Here is a 17162-nt window from a genome sequence, read left to right on the forward strand (position 1 = left end):
GCATAACACTGGATTAAGAAAACAATGAAAGTGCTCAGAAGAGTAAACAGCAGTACAGAGGTGCGGACTTCTACAAAGACGGCTTTGTGGATGACTGAGTTCCCAAAAGGTTTAAATTATTAAAGGTTTGTCTTGTTACTTATGTATCTGAAAAGTTAGGCAAGAGTCAACTTGTTTAGAGGTAAATTAACTATCTGTGTAAATGTATTAGTTCATTACATTGAGTGTGAAAAATGATCTTGATGTGTTCTAAGACTACAATTACCCACAGCCTTCATTTCTTCTGGGGAGCCTTGTCCCCTCTAGTGTCTAGAAGAGGGATACCTATATTTGGGACTTAGTTGATGGATTTACATGGGGGTTAGTAGTCTTTTTATTTCCAGCACACCTCAGTGGAGGCCAACAAAGCTTTGTTTTGTTGTGCTCAGACGAAGGCGTACGTTTAAATATTTTGAAATATTGATCATTGTCCTTTTTTATTATTATTTGGAAATAAAAATGGTTTATAAAACTGGTTGTTTGAATTATTTTTCAAAAAAAGGGAAGCTCTAGCCTGTCATGTCTAAAAGCTGCATAGGTGGCAAGACGTGGAAGACTCAACGTTCCCGCAGGATGTCCAGAGTTTCCATGAGGATGACGAAGAAACCAGTGGTGTATAAAGTACTCAAAAGCCATACTTGAGTAAAAGTAAAGATACCTTACTGGAAAACTACTCCAGTAAAAGTAAAAAGTCACCTATTAGAATACTACTTGAGTAAAAGTCTTAAAGTATCTGATATTTATTGTACTTAAGTATCAAAAGTAATTTTCTGATATTAAATGTACTTAAGTATTGAAAGTAAAAGTACAAGTAAATGCTGTTAATAAAAAAGCAAAGCGTCAGAATTTTGAGAATTATGAAGTTTATTCTTTTAAGTGCTGTGGCACCATGACCAAGGACAAGGAGCTGTGTTGACAATAATTGGGTTGGCTGTGATCCATCCAGGAGCAACAATGTTCAACATAATATATTGTACATAAGTATACTTTTGCATCTACTATGAACTTATCATCATAATTCTCCGAAAAGCAATATGACACTATGAAGGAGTTGTAACAGTGCGTTTATAAGTATGCTCATTCCGACTAGAGGATGTAGAGGGCAAATGCATAATGTTGTGTTCAGCAAAAAATATCCACTTGATGCATCAGGTCAGTGTTGTGAGAATGGACACCTGCCTTGTAAACTCCTATGGGCCTGATTTGAACACAATAGACAAAGGTTTTGCTCAAGCTGAATCTGCAATTGGGCGACTGCTACCATCATAACTCCATCTGATCATCCACAAAATGACTCAAATATCAAAACATGATCAATACTAAAGTAACAACCCAGTCATTACTTGAAACTGAAAAATGTCCTGTTCATCTTCAAAAGAAGTTGGTTTTCAAAATTGCGAGAATTCAGTCTCGCTCTTCTTGGGCTGAAGACTAGTCCTGCGATGCTAAATAGCCTTTCACAGGCCGCTGAGGCAGGTAGAGGTGTGTTCAGCTTCACAGACAGCTTGCGCACAGCTGGGAAGGATTTCCATAATGCTAACACTAATGCTAACCCTGATGCTGCGCTCTCGCGGCTCCTGTCAATCCTATGGTGTGGTGGCTAGCTATAGCTAACGTTAGCCAACTAGTGCTGCACAACTGTCAACACATCCTCAGCTCACTAACTCGCTTGCGATCCACGGGTGTTGGTCTTCGTCACCACCGTCGTTTGTTGCGGGAGTAGCAGGTGCTTCCATTTCTGCTTCCATCATGAAATCAGTCATCGTAGAGTGGAGTTATATACTAATGTAGTCTCGCTAGCTATAGCTTATAGCATCACTGGGCATCACTGGGAATCAAAACACCGCGGCTTTGAGAGCACTTGTTTGCAATTGCGCATTAACGTGATTAACCAATGATTTAACTTGCAAGCTAGGACCACTGATTCACCAAACCTGCTTGCTTGCAGTCTCTGTTCCACCACAGTCCCCGACGTTGGTCTCATGATTATAAAGATAGATTTGATTTTGTAGCGAGTAATGAAGGTTTCAAGGGAAATGTATCGGAGTAAAAGTATCAGTTTTCTTTGCAAAATGTAGTGAAGTAAAAGTAAAAGTCAACAGAAATATAAATAGTAAAGTAAAGTACAGATATCCAAAAAAACGACTTAAGTACAGTAACGAAGTATTTCTACTTCGTTACTGTACACCACTGAGAAACGCTCATCAGACCAGAAGGAAGAATGAAGACAGGACCAGATGGAGAGCGTGTGGTGTTTCAGGCAACAAAGGGAGTGAGCCCTTCAGTAAGCTGTATTTAACATTTCATACTGTATGTTGACGAGTATATAAATCATCTGCCACTTGTCTTTGATGTCAGGACAGGATTCCTGTGTCTCCTGGAGAACATGAGAGTGGATGTCAACCAACCGATCATCAACATGAAGCTGCAGCACCATGACAGTCCACCTTTGAACACCAAACCGTCTTCCAGGCCCCATTAGAAAGGGGGACCCCTACACCGCCAGCCGACACCTTACCCCCCCCAACAGTCAAGAGGACGAGGAGGACAAGCTCAACAGCAGAGAAAGTAAGACTCTTATTTAAACTACAAATGCTGTCTTCAAGTTGTGATGAGCTGAAGTTAACATTACATCCTATACATCAGATGGCATTTATTATTATGAACACATCATCAACATGGTAGCTACAGTATTTAATCATATTTATCATAAATATTCATTGTTTTCAGACCAGGACTCGTCCTGTGTCTTTTCCTGAGATCGATGTCAACCAGCCAAACATCTCAGGAAGCTGCAGCACCACAGCAGTCCGCTGAACGCACTTCTGCACCAAACCTGCTTCTAGACCCCAAACCAGTGCGTCATCACAAAGACGACAGTCCGAGTCAAGAGGACGAGGCTGTGTGTGTGCGTCCTCTGCACTTCCTTCCTACACAGTTTGGTTTGGTGTTGAGTTCAATAAAGTGGACTAAATGTAACATGAGTGTTGTGTGAGATCCTTCACTCTCAGTGATGTTGGGTTAACATGAAGCTTCTTAGATACTGAATCCACTGCAGGTGTCCCAGTATGTGTATTAGCTCAAATGTTTCACACAGGAAAATATATTCACATATTTGGTTCGGGGCCTTTTTGTAACAGATGATGTGAACCTGCCTACTCATACATATAACCGCAGGTGCCCACATGGTTACCCAATTCATAAACATACGAACAAACCAAAAAACTAAGCATACTAAACAACATAAATAATTAACAAATAACTAACAAAAGAAAAGGTTATCTAAATGTATCAAAAAATCTAACTTGTGAATAAAATAACTTAAACTAACATAAAATAAATAGCTCCTACAACCACAAAATGTCTCTTCTCCTTTGACCACAGTCTGAATACTTTTACTGGTATTGAAGGAAAAATCCACCCTCACATGGACTGTTCAGGAACTATCAGGATCGAACTTTTCATTTCCTCAAATGTGTTTATTATTTCAGGATGTTTTTCAGAAACTACAGAAGAACAGGTAGCCTACAACAATCACAGCAAACAGAGCAAGAATTCATCAAACAGTAAAAGAAGCTGCTAACTTTGATTGGAGGAATAAATAAATGAAAATAAAATAAAAAGAATGAGAATAAAGGGAGATTTATCGGAAAAAAATGAATAACTGCATGCAACCTCAGAGGTCAGGGTTTAAACTGACGCTTTAATCTATTATATATAAATAAACACCATAAAACAGATTAAAAATATCCACAAACAGAAAATGATCAGAAGATACAATATCTCAGCACATTCATGAAAATATCTGTGTGTTGAATGGAAGATGACAGATCCTGATTGTGATGCTACAGCTAATGGGTATCTATCCTTCCTCGTGCTGTGTCTCTCCCCCTCACTCTCCACGTAGAGGCCTGTAAAGCAGCACCAGATACAGGACCATGTTTTGGGACGCACCAGTGTTTCTACTACAACTCCTCTTCAATGAGCTGTGAACTCTTCCAGCACGGAGGGTGTTTGGGCAACCAGAACAACTTTGAAGATGAGAGAGAGCGTCTGCAGAGATGTCGCACTGAGGCTGAGGAATGGAATACGAAACACATCCTCATATGGGATGATTATACAATACATGCACCATCAATATGTTGCCCGTTGCCAGTTTATTCTGTGTCAGTGCAATGCTTCTTTTTTTTTTTTTTTTTGCATTTTATCGATTTTTTCTCATGTGTTAGCTGTGAATTGAAAAAGACAACTTTGGAAATGCATGAAAATGATACAGCAGACATAGTGAGAGTGACGCTTTGACACATGCATTTGTGGACAAATACTGAGGTCATAGAACCAGCAGTTATCATTTTGCTCTCATAAAGTTATTGAACAACTTAATTTGTTTCTTCATGTGTGCAGCGTCTCTGTGTAGCCTACACTGAATCAATCAAATGTCATATAACAAGGAAGCTGCAATAAGGCCTTATTAACCATTAAGTCCTCCAAGAATGTAGAGTAGTGCTGATTGTACTGACACTGCTACGTATCAAGCTGAGCGAGCAGAAGGTGAATCTTCATCTCATATAATGAGGTTATTGGCTCCATGTACTAACTGTCCATTTTCATTTATAAAAGACATGGAATTTGATATTTTAAAAAATAGTTTTGTAAATATGAATCATATTTCTGTAAGTATGTTGTCAAACGTGTGCTATATTTGTCAGTTATACGTTTGATATCTTTATTCAGATGTATTGAAAAAACAAAACACAGACACAGAAAAACAAGAAAGCAACAAATAAAAATAGAGATTTTTGTGTGATGTATCTGCTGCTTGTATCAGTAGTTTACTGTAAACAAAAACCAGACTGCTCCTCTTCAGTATTTACAAGTCATTTGGAGCGTTTGCCTTCATAACAGCAGGACGTCTTATGCAACACAGGATATTAAAATGAGACGCATATGTTTTCTAAGAAACCTATTACTATTAATGTCATGAAAGAGTGTCCTCACCAGACAATATGTGCACTGTTTCTTCACAATAAATCTTATTTTCAGACATTAAATCCTTCGATGCTTTACATGACGTCATAGTATTCAGAAGCAAATCTTTTTGGACTGCTGTGATTTTTTTGGAGACGTTCTTCAGCTTTTTATGCCGGTGGTTAACACCTGCAACAATAAAAGTAGCATTAAAGATAAACGTTTTGCCGCAGCACCGGTCATCAGAGTTGAGGACAGATCACGTTTCATTTGTCAATTCCAAATCACTGAAATTTCATTTTTACATCAGAAAATGACTTTTATGGAGATTGAAGCCACCATGTTTGCGTCACGTTTAACTTTGCATTCATGTGTGCTTGCTCCAAACTGTGAAAATCTGTCTGCAATTTGACCCACCTTTGCATAGCAGACCGATATCAAAGTGGGAGCCAGGACGTATCCGAAAACAAACGTGCACATCACGTAGACTTTCCTCTGGTGGTCCGGCCAGACCCCCCCAGCAGAAGGTGTTGTTGTCCTCCCTCTCCACGGTGCTCTGGTAGTGCGCAACGGGCGCAGCCATGACCAGGGACAGGTTCCAGATGAGCACCAACCACGAGCATGGCGTGCCTCCCGACCCGGATCGACGAGGACTTGAGCCCCAGAACCCCAATTCCAAAGTGTTCTTAAACACACATACATGTGTTTGTATGAAGAGTGGTGTAAAGAGATACATGAAACCTACAAGTATTCCCCAAAAATTGTGCCAAGATAAGAAAGAAAGAAAGAAAATTAACACGTGTCTAAGCCTGACATCTGCTGTTCAACTCAGGTTCTAACAGCCGATGAGCAGAGTATTACAAGTCTGTATCTACTGGTTTAAAGGCCTCAGGAGCAGCAGTGATGGAAATAACTCAAGTATAGAGACTGTTACTTTAAAACGAATTTGTACAGTATGCTATATACTTGTGTAAACATTGTTAAAGTAAATAATGGGTTGTTTAAAATGTGCCTAATAGACTGCAATAAATAAGCCCTTGTATCCACACCAACAATAGTAAGAAAAGCCTGTTATCTATTAGAAATATACAACACCCTCAGTGTAGCCTTACAACTAACCAGAAAAGAGAGAAAACGCATACCAATAGATACAAATTCAGTGGACAAACATCCTATACACCCAACACTATATATTGTATTAGCAAAGGCAACCGCAGTTTCAAACACCTTGCAGACGCAGTCATATCTACAGAGGCTCACAACAAGTCAGTTTGTTGCTCACCCGTCTGAAGGTCTCTCTGTGAGTCTGTGAGAAAGTGAATGGTCCTGTCAACACATCCAGGACCATACTTTCTGTCCGTCACAATAACATGACTAGCAAATTACATGAAAACTCTATTTTGTAGTAACAGCTCCTTAATTTCCATTTTGAGTTTATACCACCACGTTCTGGGTGTTTTTTGTTAAACTGTCCTGATTTCAATCACTAACAAAATACCAGCTGATGAATGACAATTAACAATTTTGCCAAAACTGTCTGCAGGCGTTACCAGTGCTGGAAGTGGTTGACTCAAAATGCTGCAGTGAGCGTGCATGTATCCTATTCCATTTCAGTTCTAAATCATAATCATGAGATAGCTATAGCTATCTCATGATAGCTATAGCTATGATACTATAGTCATAATTATGAGATGCTAAGTCATAATTATAACGTGTTAAGTCATAATTATGAGATGCTAAGTCATCATTTTGAGAATCTGTGATTCAAATGAAGATCAAAATGAGGTTTAAAATCCCTTTAACCGTTTCAGGATGCTAAAGTAGTTAGACTGGTAATACGTTGATAATAAATGAGCCTTTAATTCATTTAGTGAAGTCTGGTTCACCCACTCAGCTGCTCCCACCTGCTGCCTCATTGGGCCTCTTGTCAGGACTGATAGATGTACAGATTGAGCTCTGTTAAAACCCTCCTGTGTTGTTACTTCTGTTAAGGTGGTACAATTCATTTAAGCCTCTTATTATGGTGAAAATAAGGGCAATTAACCAATTCAAATTAGTAACGTTTTATTATGGCTTTTCAGAGAATTCAGAAAGAAGAAATAAGATCAACTGATCTATACACTATAATGAATAAATATATATGTATTGTCAAGCTATGTCCTTCTCTAACTAGTCCTATATTTCCCTATAGTTTGTAAAGATAGGCCTAAACATTAACCTTATGTTTCAAAGTCTTTAGTCTTTGTCAGGATGCAACAAGTCCTCAGTAGAAGCAACAATTTGAATGAAATTGTCAACTGAAACGTGTTAAAAAAAACTTTTCTTGGCCGCTGGAAGCTTTCTTTTTGTTCTTGAGCTCCTGTAAACTACATGCACCTGGAGACGAAACAACCGCGGAATCCTTCACGTCCATATTGTGCTCACGTGTTTTACGGTCACATCTCACCTCTGTAATCATCTGAAGTTTCATCCAATCAGCCTGCAAAAAGGCCTGAGATCAAATCTACATGTGACTATGAAGTCACACATCTGACTACGTCCTCAGTCATATTGTCTGATAGAAGTTTGTCTCCAGTCTTACCAACAGCTGGGCTGCAGTCTTTTTGCAACAGTTTAACAGAGTCTTCATGTTGACCATTACTGTTTGGATGTCGTTTTCTTTTCTCTTTGAGTTCATTAAATAAGCTGCTTCCAGTCTTGCCAGCAGCATCGATGTCTCCACATTGAGAGAGGCGCGACTGCGCATTTTACGCACGTGGCACAGCAGCAGCATCTTTATTAATGAGGCCTATTTTGATCACCTGACACAACAGGATGAGTGAGGATCTAACACAACGTGTTCCCGTCTACACACAGTCACAGCATGGTTGTCTTAGGCTAACTGTAAACGTTATAGTATAAAGTAGCTACATTTTTGAGTACACAACTTTTTTGCTTGCCTTTCAGCAGCAAACAGTCGGAGACATGAAGCCCTGATTCGTGCTTTTGTTCAGCAGGTGGCGCTAACGCTAAAGAGTTTAATTATCAACCGTTATGAAAATCCAAAGAAGAAAAGAGAAGCCCCGCCTTTGTCTTCTATCACGTCCTCAGTCAGGGTTTAAATATCAGTGAACCATCAGCATTCTTCATCTTGTTGAAAGACTTCAACCAGTGAAAATGAGCGGAAGAGGAAAAGGCGGGAAAGGACTCGGTAAGGGAGGCGCTAAGCGTCACCGTAAAGTGCTCCGTGATAACATCCAGGGAATCACCAAGCCCGCTATCCGCCGTCTGGCTCGCCGTGGTGGAGTGAAGCGTATCTCCGGTCTGATCTACGAGGAGACCCGCGGTGTGTTGAAGGTCTTCCTGGAGAACGTGATCCGTGATGCCGTCACCTACACCGAGCACGCCAAGAGGAAGACGGTGACCGCCATGGATGTGGTGTATGCTCTGAAGAGACAGGGACGCACTCTGTACGGCTTCGGCGGTTAAACTCTAGTCACACGTTGACTATAAACAAAAGGCCCTTTTAAGGGCCACACACTTACTCAATAGAGAGCTGACTTCCTGTTCAAATCAGAGGTTATTTGAAACATTGTATCTTTTACAGCATCATTAGTTCATGAGAAGTGAACGCTGCTACATATGTTCTGGTGCAGATGTTAAGGATATAGATCAGGTTAAAGTCTTTGCTGATATCATTATTTAAAAATAAGACTTGTAGATGGATGCGTTGACTAATTTCTGTGTGAATCATCTGGAAAAATAAAACGCATAAATTGTGGGTCTGTAATATTCTTAATTTAACATACAATTGGGGAAAAGCTGTTATAAGGACCCACAGCGACAGCTGTCGCAGACAGTTTAAGTATCCTGGAAGGTTCCTGATACAGTTGTATACTTGATTTGAACTCTTGAAGTCTCTAAGTGACACATACTGAACATCCTGGTGAGGTCACGTGACCGTGAGTTCATTTGCGTACCAATGACATCACTTCCAAAATGGCTGCCTGGCTGGTCATCACATTTGGCAGAACTAGCTCATTTCAAAAAGCTTGTTTTTGTTGTTAAAGGTAAGTTTCAACACATTCAACAATTCTAATGCTTTGATAACACGTCCTACATTATATCTAAACTCTTCTAACCATGTTTATCAACTAATTTATGTCTACAAAGTTATGAAAAGATTGTGACAGATACGTCACATCAGGCTTTTAAACTTATAATTGTCTCAGAAAAAACAAAGTGACATATTTGTCACAATAAGAAAAATGGTAATGAGCTGCTCAATTGACTTAACTGATTCAAATTTATTTTGATTAAAATATGTTCTGTTGAATTCAAAAGACATTTGAATAAGTCTATTAGTCAAATTATGGAAGACAAATGTACATATCAGTAAATAAAACACAAGATGAAGATCATCCAAAGAGAAGACATTTTTGTCTTGAAAATATATTCTGTAAACGGGACACACAAATGACACAGGGCAATTTCACTTCTGTTCATCTCGCCTGCTCGTCAGAATGAGGAAACAACATCACGCCTTTGTTGTCGTAAAGCCTGCCGAAAGCAAAAAGCACCACCCTGACCCCTGCTGGCCACAGGGTGGAATGCACTCTATACACTGAAAGCACGTCAGTCCTAAAATTATTATATTTCTAGCATATACAATGCTCACTCTAAATCTTTGTCTATCTTTATTACCAATCAAAAATAGGCCAAGTTGATTCGTTTTTAAATGAGGAAAATATCTATACGTGAAAGCCCAATGTGACATATGTTACATTTCAGATCTCTGGTTAGTATTTAAAAAATATTGTCAGAAATGTGGTCCATTTAGTCAGTTTTATTTTTTATTTTTTAGAAAACTTTATTTAATTTATATCAAATCTACAGTTTCCACAAATACATACATGGTTCAAGAGTATACAAACATAAGAAAACAAAGACAAAGACAGATACAAGAAAAAGTGCTGTGTGCTTGGGTCAAAAGTCTAACAAATGCCACGGGAGGGACTGGCTCTTATCAATAGTTCTCCTTCTCCTGAGTTCAGTGACGACATGTTTCACTACCATGTTGCCGTCCATTACAGTCTGTTGTATTATCATTATACATCTGGTTTTCCAGATTTTAAAACATGTGATGCTGACAATGAGCTGGTAAAGTTCTCTTTGTTTAACGGACATCTTCTCATCAAACAGAGCAAACATCACAGATTTATAGTTCACATTGAACACTAGGCCGAGGCCTTGAAGTGAGGCCCAGACCTGTTGCCCTCTGTAGCAGTCTATGAACAGGTGATTTTGTGTTTCGTCCTCGTTACAATGCATCATGGGACATTTTTTCGTGGTGACATAACAGCTCCATGACACAGTGGCTCTTACAGCGAGTCTATTCATTGCCATGAGCCATCGGACATCTCTGATGCTCTCCGAGAGATTCTTATCCTTCAATGTTTTTAGTACTTCCTCACCCTCGCCATCTGTCAAATTTTTATATTTAACGAGTCCACCATGTTTAAAATCGTTGATCTTTTTATAGATAGCTTTACTTGGTAGACTCTTCCAGTCGATGCGTAGGTGTTGATAGTGGTTAGTAAAATCTCCGTATAATAACTTGTAGTCAGGGCCCTGTCTCTGTTTCCCCTTTCTCTTCCTCCACATGGAGCCGTCTCCCAACCAGAGAGCGTTTCTGGAGATGGCAGCAGAGACATTTTTAACAAACGCAATATGTAACCTGGCGCCGAGCTCTAGGGCCCCTAACCCACCGTACACTTTACTTTTATACATCAGTTCTCGTTTGGTCACTTCCCTGGTTGTGCCCCAGATTAAGTTCACACACTGTTTATTTAACTGGATGATCATTTTGTTGGATGGAGGAAAAATATTGGATTGAAAAAGTAGTTTAGATAAGATGAAAGTCTTGACTGTATTTACCCTGGATTTGTAATTAGTATTTTTGTTTTCCCATTTTTTCACCTCTTCTTTAATTTCACACAACTTGGTTTCCCAATTTCTTTCACTACTTTTACTGTCACAGAATGTTAAACCCAGTATTTTTATTTCTGGTTTGATGTTAATGTTAATGTTACATTGATGGTGTTCGTCCCCGATCCAAACTCCCTCTGTTTTGTTATGGTTTAGTTTAGCTCCAGATGCGAGTTCATACAGAGATAGGTTGTTCGTTAAAGCATCCATCTCCAGCTGGTTTTTTACGATGACAGTAATGTCATCAGCGTATGCGATGGCTGTAACTTTGGGCATATGACCTACACTTAAACCTGAGATTAGATGATCCGAGTTTATTTTTTTAATTAGAGGATTGATGGCGAGGATGTATAACGCAGCACTTAGGGGACAGCCCTGCTTCACTCCTCTCTCTACTTGAAAGGTTTCAGTTAAAACACCATTTACATTTACACAGATATTTGATTTAACATACAGACATCTCACCATGTGAATAAAAGACACAGAGGTAAGAGTTAGTCTGTTTTATATCCCCTATAATATTCCTTTAAGGAAACATGGGTTTGGGTTCTTATGGATTAACGTCATGTAACTAAAAATGTAGTGAAAGAGAACAACAAAACGAGCCAGATAAGTTATTATCATTATGACAAACATGTGCTTCTAGACCAGGGGTCACCAACCTTTTTTAAACTGAGAGCTACTTCAAGGGTACCGAGTAGTACGAAGGGCTACTTATTTGATACAAACTTCCTGAATAACAAAGTTGCACAGATCACCTTTTAATAATAATAAGATATGTGAAGAGACTGTTTGATCACATGTCAGTTAATTATTCCTCACAATAATTATTAAGAATGATTTCCACAACAATGATGGTATAGCTACACATATATATTTAAACATGCAACTTTTATTTCTGTTAATCTGTTTCAACATTTGAAAGTCAGAGGTATCACATCTCTGATATTTTTGTATCATCACATGATTAAAGCCGGTTACTTTTGCACATAGCGCCTGCTGGTGAATGATCCAGTGGTAATGTAGACATGTTGGGAATTCTGGGTCACCTTTGCATTGCGCAATGAAGCCTGCATGCCGGCCCGTCATCGCGGGAGCCCCGTCTGTTGTCACCGACACCAGCTTTTCCAACGGTACCTTTTTCTCCACGAAGAAACTAGTAACCAGTCTCGTCTATAGCCGAGCGGGGGATCCAACCCTCCGAGGCGCGCGAGCGTCTCCGGGCGCCCGCGTTCAAACCTCTAGTCTGGGCCTTTTCGGTCGGATTGCGTTTCCTCGCCTCTACCTCCGCCACCCCTGAGTTGTTGCCCCGCGGACTGTTCTGAGGATTTACGGACCTGATGAAGGGGTAGCACTCGCGGCGCGCGTCTGGCGCCAACTGGAAGCGCCCGCCATTCGGAACCTGAAAACCTAGTGCGGTGCGGCGGCCTCGTTCTGGCTGTCCGCCGTGCGCCTCCGGGTACCCAACTCTCTTATGACAAGAAATATTGTCATTTTAAAATCTACACTAATGCAAGCGTTTTTGATTAAAAAAGAACAGCAACTACAATTGTAGATGGAGCTCAATGGTGACAAGTGCTATTTTTAGAACAAGCCTTGCGGGCGACTCACGTGGTAGCTGCGGGCACCGTGTTGGCTACCTCTGTTCTAGACTGTTACAGAGCTCAGAAGGTCTGGTCCAGGCTCCAAGGCCTTGGTCTGGAGTTTAATGTAAATGATCACTTTGTAATGTGGTCTGTTTCATCAGATGTCTGTCAAACAAAAACAACATTTGCAACTCTGTATTGTAAGTTTCAAGCTGTGGAGAATGAGCTGCACCATCGAGCAGACTGACACACAGCGACATGGAAGTTAAACATGAAAGGAAGGAACAGAAATCAGATCCTTGGAGGGAAATGGACTTAAGATCTGAGTCTCAGCTCCAGAACAGCGTCCTCACACAGCGCATCATGTGTCATCACTGTGCCTGTAATATGTGAGGCCTATGTGTATTTATACATCTTGTAAACTTGTTGTACATGAATAAAGCTTTTTCTAAGGACATACAAACTGTAAAGAACAACAAAGAGAGAGTTTTACTGTTGTGAAGAGCACAGCAGGACAGAATGCTTTGTTTGCAGCATGAAAGAGTTTTTAATTAATCTCATGTTTTATGTGCTGTTCACAGTTAATCTACCAGAGAAATGGTTATTGGTTATGGTCACGATTATGATCACAACATTGTTATTGTTGTGACAATAAATGCGCTGTTGATCTTTTAACTCAAAACTAGCGAACGTGTTGTTTAAGTAATAAAATACATCTTATTTGTATTTATGTTTTCTACATTACAACTTAAAGCTCAGTCATTAATGCGATCATGCCAGGAGCCCCTGAATGCACCATTTTCTGCTGTTTCCCATTCTAGTTTTCTTATTAATTGCTTATAAATTGTTCCGGTGTATTCTTGCTCAGTGCAGACCTCTGGGTGTTTACTGCCTTTCCTAATGTGGGAGAAAAATGTATTTGTGTCTTGAAATATATTTGTGTAAAATCAATCATACCCATAATTTGAAATGTACCCATGTATATTCATACTGTGATATTGACCTGTATTATTGTCATATGTTATCACGTCACTGAAACAGGGAGTCTAGTATAGCGGCCTTGGAGCCCGGGTGAAGATGGGGGATGACGTAGATAAACAAGTAGGGCAAGATTTCTAACGCAGGAGAAGAACAGGAGCTGGTCGCTGTGACGGGCGGCCAGAGGCGGAATCAGGAGAAGACGAGTGGGGAAGGAGGCTGTGGTTAATCAAAAAACCCTCTGTTATGACTTGTCCAAGGTGCACAGTGTAACTTCTTTAGGTGAAAGTTCAGAGGAGGAGGAGGACATCAAGGGGGGAGAGACTTAGGGTAGGGAGGTATAAAGTAATGTAGGCTATTGTGAAGTTAGTTGACTCCAGACAGCTCGGTTTACTTGTATACTTTGTGATGCAAATTAATCTGTTACTGTAATAAGTTACTGAGCCAGCCGTCAGGTATTAAGTTTTAACACAAGTCATAAAGTCAAAGAAGCTGATCATCAACGGGGGGAAAAAACGACAACAGTAAACGGGTTAGTTATCTACTGCCAGCAAAAGTCCACTTCTGGGTAGAATAATGTGCATTTAAGTTTGCAGACTCACACAAGCTACAAAGGTTGAAGGAGCATCATTTTGATGTATTGAATGTTACAACAATAATACTATTAATAACAATAATAATACGTAATAATAATAATTAGTATTTAACAGTTATTAATTGTAATAATAATAATAATAATGATGATGACATTAGTTTTATTCATCAAGAACAAAATCTCCATTAGTGGTCACTTTAATCATCAGCTATCAGCGAAACATTGATACTGTAACATTTAAAGCCACTCATGCTTCCCAAAACAAGCAACATGTATTTGTCAGTGTGTTTGATCATTAATAGTATAACTATTTCTATTAAAAGTTATTATCAGCAGAGGACATGTTCACAGTGAGCAGCTCTGATAGGAAGTCTGGCTGAACTGCACCATAAGCCTCGACCATCATCAGTGTGTTTGCTGCTCCAAGAATAACTTCAGTTTATTAAACACTGATCAACATCAGATGGTTGTTTTCACATCGAGACTCTGAACAAACATGTGGACCAGTTGGAAAACGACTTTTGATGGAGCTCTGATGCATTTTAAATCATTTTTAGAGAGAAATGAGTGGGAAAAGCCGCTGATCAGTGGTGTCCACGGCGGTGAGGAGGTGAGGTTTGGAGGCTCCTCAAACACAACACAGAGATCATCAGAGCTCTACATGACTTCAATATGAAGAGACACTAGTCCGCTATCGGCTCCCTTCACCGTCAGCCTTCAGTACTTCTTCCACATTTAGTTTTGAGTCTTTATCAGTGAAGAGAAAACACAAGTGACTCTGCTTTCAGACTGCACTGAGGAGTCCCGGGCTGGGTTGAGTCTCCACGGTTCTCATGGTGTGTTTAAGTGCAGCCCCGTGCTCTGAGCTCTTCAACAGTCAGTCAGACTCTCGTGTTCTCGTGACTACAAACACATCGACAGAAAATGGCAGAAGTAGCTCCAGCTCCAGCCCCCGCGGCGGCCAAAGCAGCGAAGAAGAAGATGTCCAGGCCGAAGAAGGCTGGTCCCAGCGTCGCTGAGCTCATCGTTAAAGCTGTGGCCGCATCCAAGGAGCGGAGCGGCGTGTCTGCTGCCGCCGTGAAGAAGGCTCTGACCGCCGACGGATACGATGTGGAGAAGAACAAGTCCCGCGTCAACACCACCATCAAGAGCCTGGTGACTAAGGGGACTCTGGTCCAGACCAAGGGGACCGGGGCCTCTGGCTCCTACAAGATGAGCAAGACGGCTGTTGAGAAACCGGCAAAGAAAACCGCTCCTACAGTCAAGAAGCCCGCAGCTAAGAAACCCGCAGCGGCCAAAAAGACCAAGACAGCGGCAGTAAAGAAACCAGCAGCAGCCGCTAAGAAATCACCCAAGAAGGCAAAGAAACCCGCAGCGGCCAAGAAACCCGTCAAGAGCCCAAAGAAGGTAGCCAAGAGCCCCAAAAAGGCCACCAAGAGCCCCAAGAAGGTGGTCAAAAAGGCCCCCGTAGCCAAGAAAGCCCCCGCAAAGAGGGCTGCCAAGCCCAAAGCCAAGAAAGCAGCACCCAAGAAGAAGTGAGCTGTTATCAGTCTGAAGTACCAACGCTCCTATAAAAGGCTCTTTTAAGAGCCACCCACATCTTCATAAAGAGCATTTCCCTGTTATTCAGAAGTTATTAAGAGCAAACGATACTGTTAATTAATTAACAGTAGTTCATTAAAACAAAAGTTCAGTTTTGTGAATTGCGTGCATTTGTAAAGGTATCTAAACATGTGTTTTTTTTATAGATAGGTCATTAAGTGTAGATTTATGGGCAGAAATGACAATTGTATCAATTTTAAATGACCTGGGGTATGATTTATAATACAGTGATAATGAGCAACCCAAATGTTTGCGTACGTACACAAAGGAGGAAATGCACGTATACAAAAAATGCCAGTGCGCAATTTCCTTTGATAGAATCCCAAATCAACCTGTAAATGTGCGCTGCTGGTTCAGCCTCACGTCCCGCCCTCTACAGACGTCTAACCATAGACGGTCAATGAATGAACCTCATGAATGTTAATGCATAGAAATGAGCTGCTGATCAGTGGGTCTTTACGGGGAATCACGGAGAATACCGAGAGGAAGAACACTCGTTCCCTCCCAATTCTTCTATTTACGCACTCCTAACAGTTCCAGAGTGTCCATCATGCAGCATTACACGTCACGAGTGTCACCGCAGTATTTATGTTTACAGCAATCAGACTGATCCACCACCCTGGATATCAGTTTAAAAAAAAAAAAAAAAGAAGTTCGCTAGAACACAATTTGTTTTCTCACGGCATCATGATTAGGACTCATAATGAAGATATGGAGGGATCGTGCGGGAGCTGTCACTGGCTTTATTTCCACACGTTGTTGATTTACACAATCGTTACGTGCAGGTGATGAAGATGAAGGGGAGTGACTTCACTGAGCTCTGATTCTGTTTGTGTACAGTATGCTGTATCTGTCACTATGGAACACGCCATGAATGAATAAATAAAGTTGTGTTCACTGCGATTTTACTCAGAAACTCAATGAAACTTAAAATCATAATTGGTGATATATGCACATTAGAATATCTCTCCTCGGAAGAGAGCAGATTTGATTTGAGGTTTGGTTTATATCTTTTAAAATGTAAATATGCTACTTGTTATGGCGCATCTATGGCCATCATTATACCTGTAATGTCTCATATTTCCCTTTTTAGTCTGGCTTCAATTTCCCACCTCACCATCTGCGTCACTAATTTCCCCGGGTCTTCAAAATGTGCATACAAGTTTCTGTACAGGTGCGCACATTCTCCCGTCAAGTTTGTTTTCATAGATCACAACGTTTGCGTGGGAAGTTGCGTACGCCTCTTGGTAATTTAATTTAGTTGCGTCTTAAAAGCCTGGAAAAAAAAGAAGCAACGCAGATCATTAGACCGATTTTTTTCATTGAGACTGTTCCGTTTAACATCGCACCAGAAATGCAGAAAGCAGTTAAGTTCAGAAGAATATACACACTTAACAGTATAGAATATTTTGAATAAACGGTAAGAC

The 17162-nt window shown here is 40.4% G+C and overlaps 3 protein-coding genes across 3 annotated transcripts in view; 2 read left to right on the forward strand and 1 right to left on the reverse strand.

The window, feature by feature from the left end:
• Positions 1–8150: 8150 nt before the first annotated feature.
• LOC142938785 (histone H4) lies at positions 8151–8767 on the forward strand. Its single transcript, XM_076082184.1, has one exon. The coding sequence runs from the start codon at positions 8164–8166 to the stop codon at positions 8473–8475; it is 312 nt and encodes a 103-aa protein (XP_075938299.1). The 5' UTR covers positions 8151–8163; the 3' UTR covers positions 8476–8767.
• Positions 8768–15000: 6233 nt separating this feature from the next.
• Positions 15001–15836, forward strand: LOC142938787 (histone H1-like). Its single transcript, XM_076082188.1, has one exon. It carries the CDS (start codon positions 15058–15060, stop codon positions 15670–15672), a length of 615 nt encoding a protein of 204 aa, XP_075938303.1. The 5' UTR covers positions 15001–15057; the 3' UTR covers positions 15673–15836.
• A 1202-nt stretch (positions 15837–17038) lies between these two features.
• LOC142938788 (histone H2B-like) overlaps positions 17039–17162 on the reverse strand; it is a 1278-nt gene continuing 1154 nt past the window's right edge. Inside the window, exon 1 of the mRNA XM_076082189.1 lies at positions 17039–17162. This exon is cut by the window's right edge and continues 1154 nt beyond it. The gene's annotated coding sequence lies outside the window, so the exon portion shown is untranslated.

This window comes from Anarhichas minor, unplaced genomic scaffold (genome assembly GCF_050575085.1).
Source record: "Anarhichas minor isolate MPS153535 unplaced genomic scaffold, ASM5057508v1 ptg000090l, whole genome shotgun sequence".
Taxonomy (NCBI): Eukaryota; Metazoa; Chordata; class Actinopteri; order Perciformes; family Anarhichadidae; genus Anarhichas; species Anarhichas minor.

Excerpts from the sequence above, each read along its gene's own strand:
- LOC142938787 (XM_076082188.1), top strand. The coding sequence starts at position 15,058 with ATGGCAGAAGTAGCTCCAGCTCCAGCCCCCGCGGCGGCCAAAGCAGCG.
- LOC142938785 (XM_076082184.1), top strand. The coding sequence starts at position 8,164 with ATGAGCGGAAGAGGAAAAGGCGGGAAAGGACTCGGTAAGGGAGGCGCT.